Genomic DNA, 23,009 nt, shown 5'->3' on the forward strand with positions numbered 1-23,009 from the left:
TATATTCTCTATCGTCCAATCTCTTTCATGTATGTCACTATGTCAATGATATATCTCATATCACATTGATAGTGAGAGATGTTACAGTACAGTGGTAATGTCAATATTGTACTATATGCATTGTAACAGTGTAGCTGAGGTACAGGGTGCATAGTATAACATTGTATCAATGACAGCTAGACTTTCCCGTTTGCAAAGTGTTTACTGTTTTTCCCCCTCCACCCTCTTGTCTTCTGACGTACTACACAAGGGGTCCGCCCCTCCCTGTCTCTCACGTAGCAGTTACGTATGAGCGTAAAAAATAGAAACTTTCAAGATGGCTGAGTCCGTAGGATCCATGCATTTCGCAGCTAATGGCAAAATAAATCCCCCCAAACCCTTGGTACCCAAAATACCACCTGAGAGTCGACCACAGTCTTCCAACGATGTCTTCCCCCCACCGCCCAAGAAAGTCAGAATTGAGGAGAAGAGCTTGAAGCAAAAGAAATTGAACGGGGACGTAGTGTGCGCAGGGGAAAAACACAACGGGAAGCAGAGTTATGGAAGCCCAGCGAAATGGAGTTTCGGCCCGGCCAAGCCGAGCAACTCCACCTCGCCAGCTCCCGCACGAAAGATCTTCAAGATCAGCAACTTTCTCGCTTCTCCTTCGAAAGTGAAGAAACCGAAGGAGAAACGTCACAAGGAAAAAGAGAAGAGCACTAAAATGCAGAGCTCACTCCTGGAGAAAGTGAGCCTTCCGAGTTGCCATACAAAGACGGAGAATGGTGATGTAAAGATGTTACGAGGTCAGTCTTCTGAATAACGGATTTCATGTTAAAAGTCATGGAAACTAGGTTTTAAATTACTAAGGCCAGCTGATTGTAACATTAGTTACAGTGCCACTGTACAGTAGGCCTACATAATGCCACTAGGCCCAGCTGTTTATAATACTACTGACTGATAGGCCTACACTTGAGAAGTTGAACATGAATGATGTGTTGTTTGGTCATTATCAATATATTTGTTACTACATAATCTGTATTACATTTCCATTTTTAAGATCATACTGTCAAAGATGAGGAAAGAGAGAAGAAAAGGGAGAAGGATACTGATAAGGAGAGGGACAGGGAGAAGAAGAACCACCTAGGGATGGTTGTGAATGATGTTGCGAGGGAGAATGGAGAGGTGAAAATGCCACTGAAAGGTATGGGTGAGAGAAGCTCTTCGTGGTGATTGCTTGGAGATTGATGCCATGTTTGTCATTCCCATGTCAGAGGTGGTCACACTGTTTTAGTTTCCCTCTCATAATACATTTAGTCTAAAGCTGTGAAGTAGCTAGGTCATTTACCAGGACTAGTGCCTTCAAGATGTATGCAAATCTTATTTACACCTGTTGGTTTACACGTCTTCTCTTCCATGCAGACTCAACAGAAAAGCCAAAATTCAACTCTGAGGACGAGCTCCTCTTGAAAAAGTTAAAGAAGAAGAAGAAAAAGAAGCACAAAGACGGCGAGAGGGAAAGACGCAGCCGTCCCAAGATGTACCACCGCTCCAGCCAGACTGTGTGTTCTGGTGTATCTGTGGACCTGCCTGATCTGCTCAACACACCAGACAGAAGTAACAACAGCACCAATAACAGTTTCTTCCAAACCTTCCCAAGTCCCCATCAGGATTCTTCCAGCATCACCACTAGTACTTCTGTGTCCACCTCCACAGCCTCCATGGTCAGGGAGAGGTTGGGCTATGGCTCCCCCCTCCACAGTGCCCCGTCCCTCGGCATGGCGGTGCTGGAGTTTGGCAGTCTGATCCACGTGGAACAGCAGGCCAACGGCGGGGCCTTGGTGGCCCACGCCTACACCCAGCAGCTGGCCTGTCTCTCACCGGCTGAGATGCAGCGCTTCGCCCAGGAGTTTGTCACTCTATCATTCAGCGAGGACCAAGCTGACGCCGCCCATTACGTCATGGGCATCATCCATGGAGCGGCCTCCTACCTACCAGACTTCCTGGACTACTTCTCCTACAAGTTCCCCAACGCACCCGTCAAGATGGAGGTGCTGGGGAAGAAGGATATAGAGACCACCACCATGACCAACTTCCACACTCAGGTCAGTGGATGGATGAGAGAGAATGCTTTATAATGCTGGTATAATATTGTTGTGCTTTATAAGCATCCCAAAGAATCACCACATCAGTACCAGTCACTTCCACACACTGGTGCTGATGTTGTGTATGTGTGACTTTGAAGTGCATGTGGTTTTTGTAGCCCGGCGTCTTCACGGGACTAGCCTCTCCATCTGGGCCATACCCATTTTGTTTACATTTAGGCTTTGTTATCTTTGCTCCAAAGTCGTTGGTGAATCTTTGACGCTCCATATGTTGTTAGATTATTGCCTGGGTGAGGGTTTGAAGGAATGAATAATTGTAGCGAATTCAGTGGGCATTTTCTACCAAAAGTGAACATACTCAATGACGCCGACCCGGCTGCTGTATTTACCCTAGAATAGTTTTTTTATGCTTTCTTTTCCTTACAGTAGGAAAGCATTGGGCTTCTTCCGACAGTCCTCGCTCCTCTTACCCTGTAAATCTCTTTTTAATATGAAAACCCGGCAGGATTCAAACTTGTTGAAGGGTAAATGTGTTTTTATTTTTTTATTGAACCTTTATTTAACTAGGCAAGTCAGTTAATAACAAATTCTTATTTTACAATGATTGCCTAACCTGGCCAAACCCTCCCTAACCCGGACGACGCTGGGCCAATTGTGCAACACCCTATGGGACTCCCGATGTTAAGCTTAAACACCACAGGAGTTACATCTTGTTTATCCCAATTAAGATAAAGGGCTTAATCTATACATTTAAGATCATGTTCACATCACAAACACAATGTTAGCTAAGTTGTTTTGATTGTAAATCAAGGAAGTCATTAAAAACACAGAATTGGAAGAAGACATGAGTGACAAATATACTTTATTTGTTTGAAATCAGTGCACATATCACACATGCAGGAAAATTAAATTGTTTATAAAATGGAACATTCAAAGGCTAATATGAATTGATCAAAATGCAGTCGGAGCGTTCAGCTAAGGGCTTTTGTGCACAGAGTGAATTAAGAGGAAGGGGAGAACACTGACTAATACATCAAATCACATTGTATTGGTCACATACACATATTTAGCAGATGTTATTGCAGGTGTAGCTAAATGCTTGGGTTCCTAGCTCCAACAGTGCTGTAGTTTCTAACAATACACAAGACACATCTAAAAGTAACAAAATGGAATTAAAAAATATATAAATATTAGAACAAGCAATGTCTGGGTCTGGAGTATAAGTGTGTATGTGTGTAATGGGATGTATGGACAGTATGTGGATGGAATATTTAGTCTTTATATATATATACTGTAATAGTTTAATAGAATTGCATTGACTAGACTACAGTATATACATATGAAATGAGTAAAACGGTATGTAAACATTATTAAAGTGACCAGGGATTCCATGTCTATGTGTATAGGGCAGGCAGCCTCTAAGGAGCAGGGTTGAGTAACCGGGTGGTAGCCGGCTAGCGATGGCTATTTAACAGTCTGCTGCCCTTGATATAGAAGCTGTTTTTCAGTCTCGGTCTCAGCTTTGCTGCACATGTGCTGATCTCGCCTTCTGGATGATAGCGGGGTGAACAGGCCGTGGCTCAGGTGGTTGATGTCCTTGATGATCTTTTTGGCCTTCCTGTGATATCGGGAGCTGTAGGTGTCCTGGAGGGCAGGCAGTGTACCACCGGTGATGCGTTGGACAGACCGCACCACCCTCTGGAGAGCCCTGCGGGTGCGGTGCAGTTACAGTACCGGGAGGTGATACAGCCTGACAGGATGCTCTCAAGGGTGCATCTATAAAAGTTTGTGAGAGTCTTACATGCTGACCAGACTGGACACGTTGCAAAATACATTTAGAAATCCATGTTATTCAATTATTGCACCCACACTGCTCGCTCGCGCCAACGAGCGTCTGCGATGCCAAGGGCTAAAATAGAACTCCTTTATATTTCTGACGCAGATCGCGCTGGAAGACCTGCCTCTCCCATCTCCTCATTGGTTTATAAAAGCAGGTACCCACGTGCCATCTCCTCATTGGTTATACTCACGTGGGTGATTGAAAGACAAACTGTTTTGCCGGTCGTCGTGGTAATACTATGAAAGTTTAGATGCCAATCAACATATAAATTCAAAGATGAAAAAGCCTGGAAGGAGGAGAGATGACTAGAAACGATTCGGTTGGCTGTTTTATGTGTGGATTAATTGTCAGAGTAGAGGACCTTGTGCATTTCAGGTAAAATAACAACACAATGTTTATACCCCAGGACAAATTAGCTAGCAAGTGCAAGCTAACTAGCTAAAGTGCCATACATGTTTAATGCTTTTCGACCTGTCCCCAAATTATTGTCATTGGTTCAGAGTTTTTGATATTTTAACCTGCGTGTCATGATAGAGTTTGGTGTAGGGTGACAAATAAATGTATGTACGATAGCGCACAATGGCGCAGGCGGTTTGGGTTCTGTGTTAGGGGCCAAGCTAAATTTTTTCAGCCTCCTGAGGTTGAAGAGGCGCTGTGTGGATAGACCATTTCAGGTTGTCAATGTGTACGCCGAGGAACTTGAAGCTTTTCACCCTCTCCACTGCAGCCCCGTCGATGTGGGTGGGGGCGTGCTCCCCTGCTGTCTCCTGAAGTCCACGATCAGCTTTTGTTGACATTGAGGGAGAGGTTATTTTCCTGGCGCCACTCCGTCAGGGCCCTCACCTCCTCCCTGTAGGCTGTCTCATTGTTGGTAATCAGGCCTACTACTGTCATTGCAAATTTGATGATTGAGTTAGAGGCATGCGTGGCCACACGGTCATGAGTGAATAGGGACTACAGGAGGGGGCTGAGTACGCTCACTTGTGGGGCCCCTGAGGATCAGCGTAGTGGATGTGTTGTTGCCTATCTTCCCCACCTGGGGGCGGACCGTCAGGAAGTCCAGGACCCAGTTGCACAGGGCGGGTTTCAGACCCAGGGCCCAAAGTTTAATGATGAGCTTGGAGGGTACTATGGTGTTGAAGGCTGAGCTGTAGTCAATGAACAGCGTTCCTACATACGTAGTTATTCCTCTTGTCCAGATGGGATCGGGCAGTGCGATGGCGATTGCATCGTCTGTGGATATATTGGGGTGGTATGGAAATAGGTCTAGGGTGTCAGGTAGGGTGGAGGCGATATGATCCTTAACTAGCCTCTCGAAGAACTTCATGGTGACAAGTGAGTGCTATGGGGCGATAGTCATTTAGTTCAGTTACCTTTGTTCCTGTACCAAATAAAGTAATGGTGGATATCTTTAAGCAAGTGGGGACAGCAGACTGGAATAAGGAGTGATTGAATGCACTACCAGTCAAAAGTTTTAGAACACATTCAAAGTTTATTTTTTATTTACTATTTTCTACATTGTATAATAATAGTGAAGACATCAAAACTATGAAATAACACATATGGAATCGTGTAGTAACCAAAAAAGTGTTAAACAAATCCAATATATATTTATATTGAAGATTCTTCAAATAGCCACCCTTTGCCTTGTTGACAGCTTTGCACACTCGTGGCATTCTCTCAACCAGCTTCAAGGTAGTCACCTGGAATGCATTTCAATTAACAGGTGTGCCTTGTTAAAAGTTTATTTGTGGAACCGTTGTGGGTGAACGGATGATCTCCGCATTTGTACTTCCCACTGTAAAGCATGGAGGAGGTGTTTTGTTGTGGGGATGCGTTGCTGGTGACACTGTCTGTAATTTATTTAGAATTCAAGGCACACTTAACCAGCATTGCTACCACAGCATTATGCAGCGATACGCTATCCCAACTGGTTTGGTCTTAGTGGGACGGTCATTTGTTTTTTGACAGGACAATGACCCAACACACCTCCAGGCTGTGTAAGGGCTATTTGACCAAGAAGGAGAGTGATGGAGTGCTGCATCAGATGACCTGGCCTCCACAATCACCCGACCTCAACCAAATTGAGATGGTTTGGGATGAGTCGGACCGCAGAGTTTAGGAAAGGCAGCCAACAAGTGCTCAGCATATGTGGGAACTCCTTCAAGACTGTTGGAAAAGCATTCCAGGTGAAGATGGTTGAGAGAATGCCACGAGTGTACAAAGCTGTCAAGGCAAAGGGTGGCTATTTGAAGAATTTCAAATATAAAATGTATTTAGATATGTTTAACACTTTTTTTTGGTTCTTACATCATTCCATGTGTTATTTCATAGTTTTGATGTCTTCACTATTATTCTGTAGGAAATAGTAAAAATAAAGAAACACCCTTGAATTGGTAGGCGTGTCTAAACTTTTGACCGGTAGTGTATGTCTGTAAACAATCCAGCCAGCTTGTCTGCCCATGCTTTGAGGACGTGGCTAGGGATGCCGTCTGGGCCAGCAACCTTGCGAGGTTTAAAGCGTTGAAATGTCTTACATCGGCCATGAAGAACGAGAGCCCACAGTCCTCTGGAGTGACGTCGGTGGCACTGTGTTATCCTCAAAGCACCTGAAGGTGTTTAGCTTGTCCGGGACCAAGATGTTGGTATCCGTGGCGTGGCTGGTTTCCCTTTGTAATCCATGATTGTCCTTGCCACATACGTCTCGTGTGTGAGCCGTTAAATTGCGACTCCACTTTGTCTCTGTACTGACACTGTTTGTAATGTTTGATTGCCTCACTGAGGGCATAACTGCACTGTTTGTTTTTTACCATGTCTGTTTGCGCCTCAATGAAAAATTGTGCTGTATAAGCTTGAAAAATAGTAATATAGTTAAATAAACACTACAGAGGGACAAACAATTGAACACAAATAATTATATTTCTATAATTAATTGAAAATGGACAGAGACTGGTTGCTGGCTCCATCATGCCCATCCTGTAAGGAGCGGAGGACAGGGGGCTGCAGAGTCCCAGCCGGGCACGGGTTTAGAGGGCACGGACAGAGGCCAAGCTGGTGGAGTAGCCTGTACAGGAGGGGAGGCCTGATGCAGGTAGAGGTGTGGACTGGATGGTGGGGTGGGGACCTCCAGGTACTCCTTGAAAGTAATTGGCAGCTTTTTGTTTTTGCATCACTCTTTTTGAACTGTGTCTCCTGAAATGGCAAGCATCCTTACTGTCAAAAATATAATGAATTCAAATCCAAGTTGTTCGTGATATACACAGGATACCTTAGTGTAAACAGTGAAATGCAATGCTTACTTGCAAGCTACCTGTCAACATAGCCCTTGATAATTAATGACTCTCAATTCCATTACATTACACGTAAGTCATTGGACCAAGGCGTCTTCTGTATGGGGGTTAGAGTCACTACACGGCCATGTCGCCATGTTAGAGCACGTGTTTACGGAAAACAGACGGAAGGCAGAGTCGACTACCTGTGGTAATTAGCTATCTACGTCTTTTAGGTGTGTGTGTGTGTGTGAGAGAGAACAGAAGACGGATGCCACAAACGTGTTGTCACTGGAAAAATACTGTCAGTGACAACTGTGTTAAAACTGGTCAAAACAGTGTGTGTATTTTGATGTGATATGAAAGTAGAGGGATTTATGTTTCTAGAACCGTACCGTAGTTGAGAATCGATTCACATTTAGCTGGAGTATTTGGCTGTTTTGGCTGCCAGAGCCAGTTTGCCTTTACACAGAACATGTAAGGTCCTTGGACTATAAGGAGAAACTTTAGGCTCCTTTAGTCCATTGTTGGACTACCTCTCAACGGTGCAGTGAAATGTCAAAAACAAAGAACACAATAAGGCAAGTGGTAAACAGCTATTAAAAGGTATACAAGTAGTAGTAAAACCTAGTAGTAATGGTATGTACTGTGAAATGTGCTATGTCAACAAGTAGATGAAGTGAGCAGTACATATAAATAATATCAGCAGTGATGTGAGTGTGCGTAGGCAAGGGCTGTGACTTTAGTGGAGCGGTAGGTAGCAATGCTTTGTCGGAAGCAATACTGTCACAGTTTCCACTGACTCTGTCTCTTACGGTGCAGGTGAACAGCAGATTGTGCAGGTGGACAGCCAGGCTTTTTAAGTCTTATGGCCTGGTGGTAGATGCTCCGGTACCGTCTGCCAGACAGAAGCCAAGAGAACAGGCCGTGGCTGAAGTCCTTGGTGATCTTCCGGGGGACGGTGCAGCTGCTTTTACAGGCGGTGATGCAGCCAGATAGGATCTTCTCAGTCGTGCATCTGTAGAAGCTGGTGTCTTTCAGGACAAGGCTCCCATCTGACAACTTGCTATGGAAATAAGGGGGGGGAGTTTATTGATGAGTATAAGATGTAAAATGTCATCACAGTGAGCAAATTGGGTGTGTAGATGGAACATTTTAAATGAACAGTGTCTAACCTTTACCTAACATCTCAACTCTCTCAGCACATTATAACACACACAAGCATAAGCAAGTGCATGTTTATTCAATGTCTACATCTAGCTAGCCACATTATTCATTTAAGTAATTTAAAGCTATCTGACTTTAACTAGCTGGGCAACAAAACTTAGGCCTGCTATAAAATCACACTAGGATTTCAGCCTAGTATGGAAATATTGGGGCTGACATGAAGAGACAAACTATTTTGGCAACCTGTCAAAACATGCAGCTCGCTACTAAGTAAGTAAGTACTGTAGCTAGCTAGCTAAGTTGTTAGCCAACTGTACTCGTGATGATTGTACCTGCTAGTGATAGATGTTCCAATTGAAAAGAGCAGACAACTTCTGATTTCAGAAAAAGATCATATAAGCCGCGAACGTTTTAACTTTACTGTTGGATGAAATGTCTGTTAGAGACAGAGGAGAGGCACTCCTCTTCTAGTTCCGGACACTTCCATAGCTCTATTCTCATTGGTCAATTCTTGGTAACGTCTTGATTGCGCTGGCGTCTCGGATTGGTTGGCAGGTGCTATTTTTGGTTACCTCTTGGTTGTAGACGGCGATATGATTTGGTTGTCACAACCAGAAATTTCCTCGACTCACTGTTGTCAGGGGTCCTCACTAGATGCATATTAAATACATGATTGGAGATGGAACACCTCAAGGATGACCCAATCAGCTCATTCTCTTCCCTCCTATGTTTGTGAAAGCTAGGCTATGTGTGACTTCTTAACTCTGCACTAGGTCCTGCTAGTGTGACTCCTTGATTATTCTAAGAGTGTTTGTTTCCGTTCAGAATCTGCATTTATATTTCCGCCCGACCAGGGACTCTTACTCCTGTATCCTAGCAACCCTGTTTCCTTCCTCCCTGCAGATAGCTTGAAAGGTCTACTGCTCTCTCTGAGACATCACGTGGTTGAACATTCAGCGATGCTGAAAATGAAAGGCAGTCACTTACTACTCGACTTGATTCCATCATGTGAACAAACACTGCAGGGTGTTGAAGGGTTATTAGTGAGCTTCTGTTACCATTAGTAGCTGTGTGTATTGGGCCATGAGAGAGACACCTGCTACAGCTAGATGTTGCTGACATTAATGGATTCTTGATGGATAGATAGTCAGCTTGTCTTGCGATATAATGTGTTACGGTGTTAACAGTCCATTTCTGCATGATGGGAAGAAGATGATGAATCAGCCGAGTGCTTGTATTTAGGTTAAACTGTGTTGTCAAAATTACAGCAACAATTCTCAACCTCAGTGGTTATTTTTACTGACCCGAAATTTGCATGGTAAAAGAAAAGTTGAAAAGTGGAGTTTGTTGAATGTTAATCTTCTGTCTGTTGGTAGATGTCTTTCAAGCCTTATTTACTATTTCAGCAGCTGTGTACCCCACTTACAGTGGGGCAAAAAAGTATTTAGTCAGCCACCAATTGTGCAAGTTCTCCCACTTAAAAAGATGAGAGAGGCCTGTAATTTTCATCATAGGTACACTTCAACTATGACAGACAAAATGAGAAAAAAAAATCAGAAAATCACATTGTAGGATTTTTTATGAATTTATTTGCAAATTATGGTGGAAAATAAGTATTTGGTCACCTACAAACAAGCAAGATTTCTGGCTCTCACAGACCTGTAACTTCTTCTTTAAGAGGCTCCTCTGTCCTCCACTCGTTACCTGTATTAATGGCACCTGTTTGAACTTGTTATCAGTATAAAAGACACCTGTCCACAACCTCAAACAGTCACACTCCAAACTCCACTATAGCCAAGACCAAAGAGCTGTCAAAGGACACTAGAAACAAAATTGTAGACCTGCACCAGGCTGGGAAGACTGAATCTGCAATAGATAAGCAACTTGGTTTGAAGAAATCAACTGTGGGAGCAATTATTAGGAAATGAAAGACATACAAGACCACTGATAATCTCCCTCGATCTGGGGCTCCACACAAGATCTCACCCCGTGGGGATGGGATGATCCAGAAGAAGATTGGGAGAATGTCATATGGTCAGATGAAACCAAAATATAACTTTTTGGTAAAAACTTAACTCGTTGTGTTTGGAGGACAAAGAATGCTGAGTTGCCTCCAAAGAACACCATACCTACTGTGAAGCATGGGGGTGGAAACATCATGCTTTGGGGCTGTTTTTCTGCAAAGGGACTAGTCTCCAGATCTCAACCCCATAGAAAATCTTTGGAGTGAGTTGAAAGTCCGTGTCCCAGCAACAGCCCCAAAACATCACTGCTCTAGAGGAGATCTGCATGGAGGAACGGGCCAAAATACCAGCAACAGTGTGTGAAAACCTAGTGAAGACTTACAGAAAACGTTTGACCTCTGTCATTGCCAACAAAGGGTATATAACAAAGTATTGAGATAACAAAAGTTTATTGACCAAATACCTATTTTCCACCATAATTTGTAAATAAATTCATAAAAAATCCTACAATGTGATTTTCTGGATTTTTCTCTCTCATTTTGTCTGTCATAGTTGAAGTGTACCTATGATGAAAATTACAGGCCTCGTCTTTTTAAGTGGGAGAACTTGCACAATTGGTTGCTGACTAAATACTTTCTTGCCCCACTGTATCTGTCCATTCACATCTCCCATTCTTTGTCTGTCCCCAGGTGAAGCGTACCTACTCCCAGGGGACGTACCGTGCGGGGGCCATGCGGCAGGTCAGCCTGGTGGGGGCCGTGGACGAGGAGGTGGGAGACTACTTTCCCGAGTTCATAAACATGCTGGAGGAATCGCCCTTCCTTGAGGTGGGTGTAGAGTATAGGTCTTCTCGGATCCCAAACATCCGAATTGGATCCGTTAAATTCCTCCCCGACAGGATCCGGTAATAAAAAATAAATAATCTATGTCCGATATGGATCTGAGGTGGACCAGATACGACCCAAAACATGTCACACCTGAGAGAGAATAAGATCCAAATTGGGTCCTACCAATGGATTCGAAATAATATACATTTTTTTAAATGCAGCTTTTTTGCAGCGCAAGACAGCAAATGGTTTTGACTTGTCTGGCAGTGAACTTTAACGTGTATTTTCAGTTGTATCTAAAATAATTGATCTGTAGTCTCCAGCTTAGTATTTTCATAATAACATCCCTGTAGTTTGATGGAGAACATGAGGTTTTCAGAAATGTTTCCTTATTTCTGTTGATCAAATATTTGAGTAAGATTCAATTCTTTGTGATGATCATCGTGTGCCAGAATGAGAGCAGTGAATAGTTCACTTTTGTCTGTAACCTAATATTTTATATGTCTATTTTACTGAGCAACATTACAATCTAGCCTATTTAACTGTTTTGATCAACATTGATTTAGACTAAAGCTAGGCTATAGCCTGTGACCTGCAAGCTTCAAATAGGCTACGGAAGGATGGCATCTCCCATCAGTATTCCCATGTCATTTCCAACAATTGGGATTTGTCTAGATAAGTTTTTCCGCTATGACAGCGCTATAATTGAATGTAAAATATTTTGACATTTTCAGAGATCTGTTTTGTTTCTGTTGACCAGTACTTTTGTGGTGATTTTTAAGACTATGAAAATCACCACATTATGTGGTGAGTGCTGTGTGTTAGACAAACAGTACAAGTCAAAAGTTTGGACACACCTACTCATTTATTTTTTACTATTTTCTACATTGTAGAATAATAGTGAAGACATCAAAACTATGAAATAACACACATTGAATCATTTAGTAACCAAACAAAGTGTTAAAAAAAATCTAAATATATTTAGATTTAAAGTCAAAGTAGCCACCCTTTGCCTTGATGACAGCTTTGCACACTCTTGGCATTATCTCAACCAGCTTCACCTGAAATTATTTTTCAACCGTCCCACATATGCTGAGCACTTGTTGGCTGCTTTTCCTTCACTCTGCGGTCCAACTCATCTCAATTGGGTTGAGGTCGGGTGATTGTGGAGGCCAGGTCATCTGATGCAGCACTCCATCACTCTCCTTCTTGGTCAAATAATCCTTACACAGCCTGGAGGTGTGTTTGGGGTCATTGTCTTGTTTAAAAACAAACGGCAGTCCCACTAAGCGCAAACCAGATGGGATGGCATATCACTGCAGAATGCTGTGGTAGCCATGCTGCCTTGAATTCTAAATCAATCACTGAATGTCACCAGCAAACACCCCCACACCATCACACCTCCTCCATGTTTCACAGTGGGAACCACACATGTGGAGATCATCCGTTCACCTACTCTGTGTCACACAAAGACATGGCAGTTGGAACCAAAAATCTCAAATTTGGACTCATCAGACCAAAGACAGGTTTCCACGGTCTAATGTCCATTGCTTGTGTTTCTTTGAAATGCATTCCAGGTGACTACTTCATGAAGCTGGTTGAGAGAATGCCAAGAGTGTGCAAAGCTGTCATCAAGGCAAAGGGTGGCTACTAAAATATATTTTTATTGGTTTAACACTTTTTTGGTTACCACATGATTCCATATGTGTTATTTCATAGTTTTGATGTCTTCACTATTATTCTACAACTTATAAATAGTAAAAATAAAGAAAAACCCTTGAATGAGTAGGTGTGTCCAAACCTTTGACTGGTACTGTAAATATATCAAAGTAAATGAGGTGATGTGTAACTGTGTGTGTGGTCCCAGCGTACCCTGCCCTGGGGCACGTTCTCCAGCCTGCGCCTGCGGAGTCCCACAGAGAGTGATGATGGGCCCATCATGTGGGTTAGACCAGGGGAACAGATGATCCCTGTGGCTGACATGCCCAAGTCCCCCTACAAGAGAAAGAGGTGTGTTGCGTTGTTTTGTTTGGCATGGTTGTTTGACCACCATAGGGAAAAGATTGCGTTTACGTCTAGGCTTGGTAGGGACAAGAACCAAGGCATGGCAGCAAGCCACCAACATGACATAAGACATTAGACTTAATAGCTGACAACAGTGAAGTAGTCCGAGGTATCTTAGAATTTGTTATCCTTATGCCACATCCTTTGGCATTTTGTTACTACTTTTAAGGTCAATTTACATTTCCCCCTGTTCCAGGTCAACCAATGAGATCAAGAACCTGCAGTACCTGCCGCGGGCAAGCGAGCCCAGGGAGATGCTATTTGAGGACCGGACCAGAGCCCACGCCGACCACATCGGACAGGGCTTCGAGAGACAGACCACCGCCGCCGTAGGGGTGCTCAAGGCTGTGCGCTGTGGAGAGGGGTGGGTACACACCTGGCCTTTGTACCCCTGATCTAGTACACACACACACAGCCCTTCCATATCTGTACACACCTGAGCTCCTCTTGCTGACAGTGTCTCTCTCCCCTTGACTGTCCCTGTAGTGATGCTCCTGCCAGGATTACCAAAGACGTTGTGTGTTTCCACGCTGGAGATTTCCCTGAAGTGGTCCAGAGGCTCCAGCTAGACCTGTACGAACCACCCCTCTCACAGGTACTTCTAAGATCTATGGATTCTACATGGATCATTAGAACAGATTATTAACCAATGATTGTGTGTCAATGGTGGCTTTAACCTACAAAGTAATCTCCTCTACTGCCCCTTTCACTCCTCCTTTTTTGCTCCCTCCCACTCTCCCACCCACCCACTCACCCACCCACCCACTCACCCACTCTCCCACTCACTCACTCTCCCACCCACCCACTCACTCACCTACCCACTCACTCTCCCACCCACTCACTCTCCCACCCACTCACTCTCCCACCCACTCACTCTCCCATCCACTCACTCTCCCACCCACTCACTCTCCCACCCACTCACTCTCCCACCCACTCACTCTCCCACCCACTCACTCTCCCACCCACTCACTCTCCCACCCACCCACCCACCCACTCACTCTCCCACCCACCCACCCACCCACTCACTCTCCCACTCACTCTCCCACCCACCCACTCACTCACCCTCCCACTCTCCCACCCACCCACCCACTCTCCCACCCACTCTCCCACCCACCCACCCACTCTCCCACCCACCCACCCACTCTCCCACCCACCCACTCTCCCACCCACCCACTCACTCTCCCACCCACCCACTCACTCTCCCACCCACCCACTCACTCTCCCACTCACCCACCCACTCACTCTCCCACTCACCCACCCACTCACCTACCCACTCTCCCACTCACTCTCCCACCCACCCACTTACTCACCCACTCACTCACCCACCCACCCACCCACTCACCCACCCACCCACCCACCCACCCACCCACTCACCTACCCACTCTCCCACTCACTCTCCCACCCACCCACTTACTCACCCACTCACTCACTCACCCACCCACCCACCCACCCACTCACCCACCCACCCACCCACTCACCCACCCACCCACTCACCCACTCACCCACCCACCCACTCACTCACTCACCCACCCACCCACTCACTCACCCACCCACCCACCCACTCACTCACCCACCCACCCACTCACTCACCCACCCACTCACTCACCCACCCACCCACTCTCCCTCCCACCCACCCACCCACTCTCCCTCCCACCCACTCTCCTTCCCACCCACTCTCCCTCCCACCCACTCTCCCTCCCACCCTCCCACCCACTCTCCCTCCCACCCACCCACTCTCCCTCCCACCCTCCCACTCTCCCTCCCACACACTCACTCTCCCTCCCTCCCTGTAGTGTGTGCAGTGGATAGATGATGCCAAGCTGAACCAGCTGAGGAGAGAGGGCATCCGCTACGCCCGTATCCAGCTCTACCACGACGACATCTACTTCATCCCCAGGGGAGTGGTGCACCAGTTCAAGACTGTGTCTGCTGTCTGCAGCCTGGCCTGGCACATCCGCCTCAGACAATACCACCTGGACCAAGAGAGGGAGGAAGAGGAGGAGAGCTGTACTTCTACACAGGCAACAAGTCAAGTCATAGAGAAAGCGGAAGAAATGGAGGAAAGTGAGGAGGAGGAGGGGGAGGAGGAGGGAGGGAAAGAGGACACTCCTACACAGCCACAGACGCACATAAAGACTGAGGAGGCAGGGGCAAGGACGTCCGTACAGGAGCCGCTGTCAGTTTGCAAGGAGGAAGAAGACACACGGGAGGAGGGAGCAGAGAGAGGAGGCTGTACAGCTACACTGGCATTCCCTTTAGTCAAGGAGGAGAGAGGGAAAGGAAACGCAGTCACAGAAACACTACTGGAAATCAAGAAAAGAAAGGAGGATGATGACCATCACAAGATGGAAGAGAGGGTGAGAAAAAGAGCAAGAGATGGCACTACACCCACACAGATGCCACCACAAGTGCTGATGGAGGGAGATGGAAAAGATAGTGAACTCTCAAAGGCATCACAGCAGGCTGGCATAGAGAGAGACGAGGAAGAAAGACATCAGAAGACACCTCCACAAGTCCAGAATGAAAGGCAGAGGGTAATAGATTGTAGCACAGCCACACAAACACCTCCACAAGTCAAGAAAGAGAAGGACAAAGGGAAGGGGAAAGATTTGGAGAAAGTGGAGAGGGAGAAGGAGAAGAAGGAACAGGGGAAAGAGAAGGAGGAGCGGGGGAAAGAGAAGGAGGAGCGGGGGAAAGAGAAGAAGGCGAAGGTGAAAGATAAGGACAGAGAAAGGGAGAGAGGGAAAGATAAGGAGAAGGATAGAGTGAAGGAGAAAGAGAAGGGGAAAGATGAGAGTGTTATGGAAATCACCACACAAACACAGATATCTCCACCCATTAGGAAAAAGGAGGATGAGGAGAGGAAACACACACATCAACCCCAACACACCCAGAGGGAGAAGGGAGTGAGGGAGACAGACACTGCCTCAAAGACACAGCCTCAAATCAAGAAGGAACGAGACAGGGACAGAGGTGGTAATGGTGCACAGACACAGTCTCACACACGGCTAGAGAGAGAGGAGGGCAGAGAGAGCAGCACACACAGACACAAACCCTCTCATGGAAAGAAGGACAGAAATGGGTATAGAGAGGGGAAAGAGGGTAACCCATCCACACACCCCAATCCAGGGAGAGAGGAGGATGGGAAGGTTCTCTCTCCTAGACCCACACCCTCTCATGTGAAGGAAGGAAAGAGAGATCGAGAGGTCAACCATAAGGACGAGAGGAAGAAACCTCACCCTGTGCCTAGCTGCCCCCCCTCGTACCACAAACCCCCACGGACACTCGTAACCTTTGACCTCTTTAAGCCTATGGATGCACTCCAAGCCCCGCCCCTCTCCCTGGTAGACAGGTCTCACCACAGTGACTGTCGAGGCGCTAGCTCCAAGTCTGAGAGTCGGACACTAGCGCCCTCTAAAGGACCAAAAGTAAAGGACACGACACACACCAAACCTGCAGTTCCTCTCCAGGACACGAGGCCGCAGCACTCGTTAAAACACCCCCTGAAACCACACACCACACATCCACAGCATAAAGACTTTTTATTATGAACGTGTAGTTCTCTCTATTGTACAACTTACTTAGCCTTCTCCAAGATCTGTTGCTGCTTCAGCAATACTATAATTGACATGCCATAGTACATACACAGAGGAGTTGAATTGGCTAAGGCATATACAGATCTGGGATCAGGCTACAACTTACAGTAAGGCCCTGTTTGGAACTTTGAAATGCATCCTTTCTTTCTTCCTCCATTCCTTGGAAGTAATTACTGGTCTAATACAGTTGGAGGGTAAAACCTAGTCCAACAATGGACTAAAGCAGCCTAAAGTTTCTCCTTATAGTCCATGGACCTTACATGTTCTGTGTAAAGGCAAACTGGCTCTGGCAGCCAAAACAGCCAAATACTCCAGCTAAATGTGAATCGATTCTCAACTACGGTACGGTTCAAGAAACATAAATCCCTCTACTTTCATATCAAAATAATTTCACAAATGTAAAATATACACGTATGGTAGACTGTTTAACCGGTTTTAACAGCTACAGCCGACAGTATTTTTCAGTGACAACACGTTTTTGGAGTCTGTCTACCAATTACATAACTAATTAGCACAGGTACGCCTCTATCTTTTATTTCCATCAGTAACATGGAAATATGGCTGTGTGGGAACCCTCATCATATTTAGGTGTGTAGTAATTTAGCCTTTAAAAAAATATTATTTTGTTGCTAATATGAAAAGATGCGTTCCTTATGTTTCCAAAACCATACCGCAAGCGACGCATTTTAATGTTCAGAACGAGCGTCGGGGTTCTTAAAACTCCCCTGGCCACAAGATACTATCGTCAATAGGCGCTACGGTAGTTAGCCTCTGAATGTGTGACAAACCCAGGTGTTACACCACGTAGTGCACTCTCTGAGGAAGGATGCATTTCATAGCGTCTGAAGAGGGCTGAAGAAGGAATGTACGCTAAGTAGCTCACTTCACGTTTGTTAGTGAATCTACGTAGGTTCTTTCTATGAAAAGCGTTGTGACCCGTCGTGCGTTAGTGCCTGTGCACTACTTAGCTACACTATGTTCTTCAGGCACCTATTCTAGGTCCCAAAACAGCTCCTTGGCTCCTTTGTCTTCTCCTAGCCTTTCCCCCTTTAAAATTTGCAGATCTGAAGGGACTGGTTAGTTGAATGTAGGCAATATGTTTCCCCATCTAGGCTCAATTACAAATCGACTCTTAACCCCAAACCCTTGAAGTCTACACTAGACTATACTGAAGTGGTTAGTAGGCATAGGGCTCTATTTGGAATGTAGAACTAGCCTTCCTGTATGCTATGGGGAGCTTCTACTATATTGCTTATACCTATCCAGGCACTTCAGGTTTGTCAACACTGAAGGGCTCAGAGCTAGGGGCTATTTTTGGACCAGTCTTGAATGATTCAACACAGGGCTGTAAATGATACTTACCGAATCTGTACAGTATAGATGTACTTGTACTGATGTGAGAAAATGTATACATAAATGCATATATTTTTTGTAAGCTGAGTTTTATTTTCCATAGAACTTATTTATATCATTTTCAGTCTGTTTTTATTTCAGATGTATGTGAGAAACTCTGTTGTAAATGCCTTTGATCTCCTGAGATTAAGACTTGGTAGTGTGATTTATACTCTGACCAGAACCTTTCAATAAAAGGTTCCTAATATTACAATGGTCTCTTCATTGTGCTCATTCAATCTGTATGGCGGTGGTTCAGCACTATAGTGCGATTGATATTTAAAGGCAATGTTAGAAAACAGTATTCACAGTAAACACTGCATATGTCGGCTCAATCGCAAATTACATTTAAATTTTACTGAATAAAGATTGAATCGATCCCTTAGTTAAACTGAATTGACCCCAACTCCAATCGCACACACTGACAACCACCAATCATCCAAACAATGTAGTTACATTTGATTTACATAATGCATGTCTGTCACTCGGGACATAATACCAGGCACACCACACATTTTTTTACAGAATCATCCATAGTGCTACTGCCATATGAGTATATACATTTTTTTAAGTGGAACTCTCAACCCATACCATGGGCCCTACAGACAAAGCCATGACCGGGAATATCCCAAATCCCCTTCAGTGTCTACAGATCTCAGGGAACCTGATCTGATAGGTGTAAGGCTGCTGACACAATGGCATTTTGTGTCTGAGAATTTTGGATGGAGATGATGCTTTTTCAATAGGTGCCGGATGAATGACAACGGATGATGATTCTCTGACAAAAAAACGCAGTCTTTTGACAGACAAACTCATCCGATAATAGTTGACTTGAGTTGTACTTTTGACGGACAATGATGTACACTGTGGCCAGTTTATTAGGTACACCCTTTTTCTCCAGAACAGCCTGAATCCTTCGGAGCATGGATTCTACAAATCAAATGTATTCATATAGCCCTTCGTACATCAGTTGATATCTCAAAGTGCTGTACAGAAACCCAGCCTAAAACCCCAAACAGCAAGCAATGCAGGTGTAGAAGCACGGTGGCTAGGAAAAACTCCCTAGAAAGGCCAAAACCTAGGAAGAAACCTAGAGAGGAACCAGGCTATGTGGGGTGGCCAGTCCTCTTCTGGCTGTGCCGGGTGGAGATTATAACAGAACATGGCCAAGATGTTCAAATGTTCATAAATGACCAGCATGGTCAAATAATAATAATCACAGGTAGAACAGTTGAAACTGGAGCAGCACCACGGCCAGGTGGACTGGGGACAGCAAGGAGTCATCATGCCCGGTAGTCCTGAGGCATGGTGCTAGGGCTCAGGTCCTCCGAGAGAGAGAAAGAAGGAGAGCATACTTAAATTCACACAGGACACCGGATAGGACAGGAGAGGTACTCCAGATATAACAAACTGACCCTAGCCCCCCGACACGTAAACTACTACAGCATAAATACTAGAGGCTGAGACAGGAGGGGTCAGGAGACACTGTGGCCCCATCCGATGACACCCCCGGACAGGGCCAAACAGGAAGGATATAACCCCACCCACTTTGCCAAAGCACAGCCCCCACACCACTAGAGGGATATCTTCAACCACCAACTTACCATCCTGAGACAAGGCTGAGTATAGCCCACAAAGATCTCCGCCACGGCACAACCCAAGGGGGGCCGCCAAGGTGTCGGAAACATTCCACAGGGATGTTGGCCCATGCTGATGCGATGGAATCATGGAGTTGCTACAGATTGGAGGCGGTACATTCATGTTGTGAACAGCCCGTTCCACCTCATCCCAGAGATGATCTATTGGGTTTGGTTAGAAACACTGTTCAGATATGGACCAGGCAATGTTTTTCCACTCAATTGTCCAGTGTTGGTGATCGCGTGCTCACGGGCGCCACTTCTTGTTTTCAGCTGATATGAGTGGAACCCAGTGTGGTCATCTGCAATAACCAATCCATGACAAGGATAATGAGTTGTGTATTCCGAGATGCCGTTCTGCACACCACTGTTATACTGTGCTGTTATGTCTGTTTGTGGCCCGCCTGTTAGCTTGCACAATTCTTGCCATTCTCCTTTGACCTCTCATCAATGAGCTGTTTTCGCCCAAAGGACTGCCACTGACTGGATGTTTTTTGTTTGTCGCAACATTCTCGGTAAACCCTAGACACTGTCGGTCGTGAAAAGCCCAGGAGGACGGGTGTTTCTAAGATACTGGATCGGGCGAGCCTGGCACCGATGATCATACCACGCTCAAAGTCACTTAGGTCACTCGTTCTAACGTTCTATCGAACAGTAACGGGATGCCTGTCTGCCTGCTTTATATAACAAGCCACGGCCACGTGACTCACTGTCTGTAGGAGCAATCAATTTTCGTGAACAGGGTGGCCTAATAAACTGGCCACTGAGTGAAAATCATATGATTTCATCCATGTTCACGCATCTGAGTGTGGCTGTAGCTTAACGGATAAAAAATAAGGGAAGGTTCTAAAGGTTTTTGTCAGACCTTCAGCGAGCAACAGGCCCTTTGTACAGTGTTTCTCAATCCATTCCTGTGAGACTCCAAAAATATGTTGGTTCTAACCCAGGTCCATGCATTGGCCTTATTCCGCTAACATAGTTGATGATTACTTGCTTAGTACAATCAGGTGTGTTAGTGCTTGACTAGAGCAGAAAACAAATACATGCACCCTCCTGGGTGAGCCACAGGACTAGATTGAGAAACTCTGCCTTAGCAAACAACAAAATATCACAGAAGACATTAGTTATTATAGCACTTTCTAACCCCGATGCCCTGGCTGCCAGTAGCAGTACGAGTTCTGTCCATGATACACCAATAAGCTGACCTCTTACAGAACACCCCAGAGGGCAGGTAATCCCTGCCTCTGTTCTCTTTGGAGTGGGTCAAGTTACCAGTTATGTAATTCTCTTTATATCAGCCTCAGAGCCTTGTTCCAACACTTATAGAATGTACACTTCATTTCTCCCTTTGAAGTAGTCACTAATCTGCATGTGATTAGATAAATGAAAGATGGGTCATACTGCTCACACCAATCCAACAAAGTTGAGGAATTGTAAATATTTATTTTTGTGTGTGTTTCTCCGTATCCACAGAAAAACAGATCCCTACCACTTCAAAAGACACATAATTAATGTTCACATATAAACCCATTGGACCTAACGGTCCCAGTTATCTGAGAGTAACAAAGGCACATGCACAGATCAGTCAGTCTGTCAGGAAGTCCAGTCTGCTTATGAATACCCTGAATTCTCATCCAGAGTCCATCATGGCAAAGACCAACATTTCTTGCTGTATCACTAGGGTTAAATAAAGATTACATTTGTAAGCAGCATAAACCCATAAAATATATTGCCATATCACTACTCGCTCTTGTAGTAGTCTCTCTTGTAGTGGTCTTTACATACTGTACTAGTGGAGTAAACTAAATCAATTCCCTTTTCCATCTCCCCCCATTCTTTCAGTCTTTGCTGTAGTGAAAATGAACAATTTTTCATCTCCATATTCTTCAGTTCAGTTTCTCCTACAGTGGATTACAACAATCTCACATTCATCTCCCCTACAGACTAACTTGCAGTCTTTATATCCTAGACGGAGCAAATAAAATCAATCTCCATCTTTCTCCCTCTCCATCCTCTCACTCTCTGCGGTAGTGAAAGACACTGTAGCCCAGCTCCACCATGGCCCCGACCAGCAGGGCCCAGAGGGGGACACACACCACACTGAGCCAGATTTCCATCAGCCTCTCCAGCCGGGCGCACAGCGTCAGACAGAAGCCCAGCTTCAGCAACATGGCCACTAGGTACCACACCCTCCGTCGCAGGTTCTGCTGGCCTCCACGCGGGTCATAGCCGGGCTTGCACCGACCCGCCATCTTTACCACGAGCATGAGGATGAGGATGGTGTCAAAAATCCATACGGGGAGGAAGATGAGGAACCAGTTCCAGGGGATCTTGGAATCCAGTTTGAGGACCAGCATGATGAGGAAGATGAGGGAGAAGATCCAGGTCAGGAGGACTCTTTGGGCCAGAGACATTCTCATTTAAGGGATGGGGGTGGTGCCCTGGAGGGGGAACGTTAACACTGTGGCACTGGCAAGTCAAGAGTGAGACGAACCTGAAGATAGGAGAGACATACATGAGGGAGAGACATACATACCTATGATGTGAGACAATACTAGCTAACATACCAGATTGTACAGGTTGTGATAGGAAGGTATAGCAATGTTGTCCTCCTGGCAATGTTGATTTTTTTGTGGGTTGAGGGCATGCTAAACGTATGCTGATGGTAGCTAACATTAACTACTGTAGCGAACTAGTCTCTTCAACGTGCAGTCTGAGTCTGCAAGCACACTAACGTTTACTAGTTTACACACTTCTTCTAATGGGGGATCATCATGAATAGATTATCTAGCTTGCGTTGGATACATTGCGATTTATATTTAGTCAAATAAATGCATGACAACAATATTGGTTAGCGAAAATAGCATTAGCTTAGCAGCAGTTAGCTAGCTAGCTAGCTAGCTAAATCAAGCCGAACTCACATATGGCCAACCAACATTCTGCTTACCTGGATCGGAGGATTTGTCACCTAAGTATCTTTAAAATCCATATTATCGAAAAGCTTGTATTTTATTGCACTTTCCGTTACGATAAAAACGAAAAGTGTCTAGGGGATCTTCCGGTTGTCGTTATTAAAAACCAGTTTTTTACCATGCTATTATCCACTAGGATTGGCCATTCTCTGTCAATCATACAAAACAGCCCTCTGATTGAAGGAAAAGAAATACGT

At 45.2% G+C, this 23,009-nt stretch overlaps 2 protein-coding genes across 3 annotated transcripts; one reads left to right on the top strand and one right to left on the bottom strand.

The window, feature by feature from the left end:
• Nucleotides 1-275: 275 nt before the first annotated feature.
• On the top strand, nt 276-18,414 carry LOC139406450 (lysine-specific demethylase RSBN1L-like). 2 transcript variants are annotated; one of them, XM_071149046.1, is made up of 8 exons: nt 311-785; nt 1,040-1,183; nt 1,402-2,084; nt 11,014-11,151; nt 13,019-13,161; nt 13,412-13,579; nt 13,702-13,810; nt 15,009-18,414. In XM_071149046.1, the coding sequence occupies exons 1-8, from the start codon at nt 317-319 to the stop codon at nt 16,764-16,766; spliced, it is 3,612 nt and encodes a 1,203-aa protein (XP_071005147.1). In that variant the 5' UTR covers nt 311-316; the 3' UTR covers nt 16,767-18,414. The 2 variants fall into 2 exon arrangements, with proteins under 2 accessions (XP_071005157.1, XP_071005147.1); XM_071149056.1 differs by lacking the exon at nt 1,040-1,183 and having other exon boundaries at nt 276-785.
• A 253-nt stretch (nt 18,415-18,667) lies between these two features.
• Nucleotides 18,668-22,966, bottom strand: LOC139406543 (transmembrane protein 60). The gene is made up of 2 exons (XM_071149240.1): nt 22,788-22,966; nt 18,668-22,334 (listed from the first exon to the last, which is right to left on the bottom strand). The coding sequence occupies exon 2, from the start codon at nt 22,258-22,260 to the stop codon at nt 21,856-21,858; it is 405 nt and encodes a 134-aa protein (XP_071005341.1). The 5' UTR covers nt 22,261-22,334; nt 22,788-22,966; the 3' UTR covers nt 18,668-21,855.
• Nucleotides 22,967-23,009: the final 43 nt, after the last annotated feature.

Source organism: Oncorhynchus clarkii, chromosome 1 (genome assembly GCF_045791955.1).
Source record: "Oncorhynchus clarkii lewisi isolate Uvic-CL-2024 chromosome 1, UVic_Ocla_1.0, whole genome shotgun sequence".
In the NCBI taxonomy this organism is placed as follows: Eukaryota; Metazoa; Chordata; class Actinopteri; order Salmoniformes; family Salmonidae; genus Oncorhynchus; species Oncorhynchus clarkii.

What these genes read in the sequence shown, in the direction of transcription:
- LOC139406450 (XM_071149046.1), top strand. Translation starts at nt 317, where the DNA reads ATGGCTGAGTCCGTAGGATCCATGCATTTCGCAGCTAATGGCAAAATA. An exon ending in TGATGTAAAGATGTTACGAG is followed by an intron (nt 786 to 1,039) that starts GTCAGTCTTCTG and finishes TCCATTTTTAAG; the next exon opens with ATCATACTGTCAAAGATGAG. An exon ending in GCTGTGCGCTGTGGAGAGGG is followed by an intron (nt 13,580 to 13,701) that starts GTGGGTACACAC and finishes CTGTCCCTGTAG; the next exon opens with TGATGCTCCTGCCAGGATTA.
- LOC139406543 (XM_071149240.1), bottom strand. Translation starts at nt 22,260, where the DNA reads ATGAGAATGTCTCTGGCCCAAAGAGTCCTCCTGACCTGGATCTTCTCC.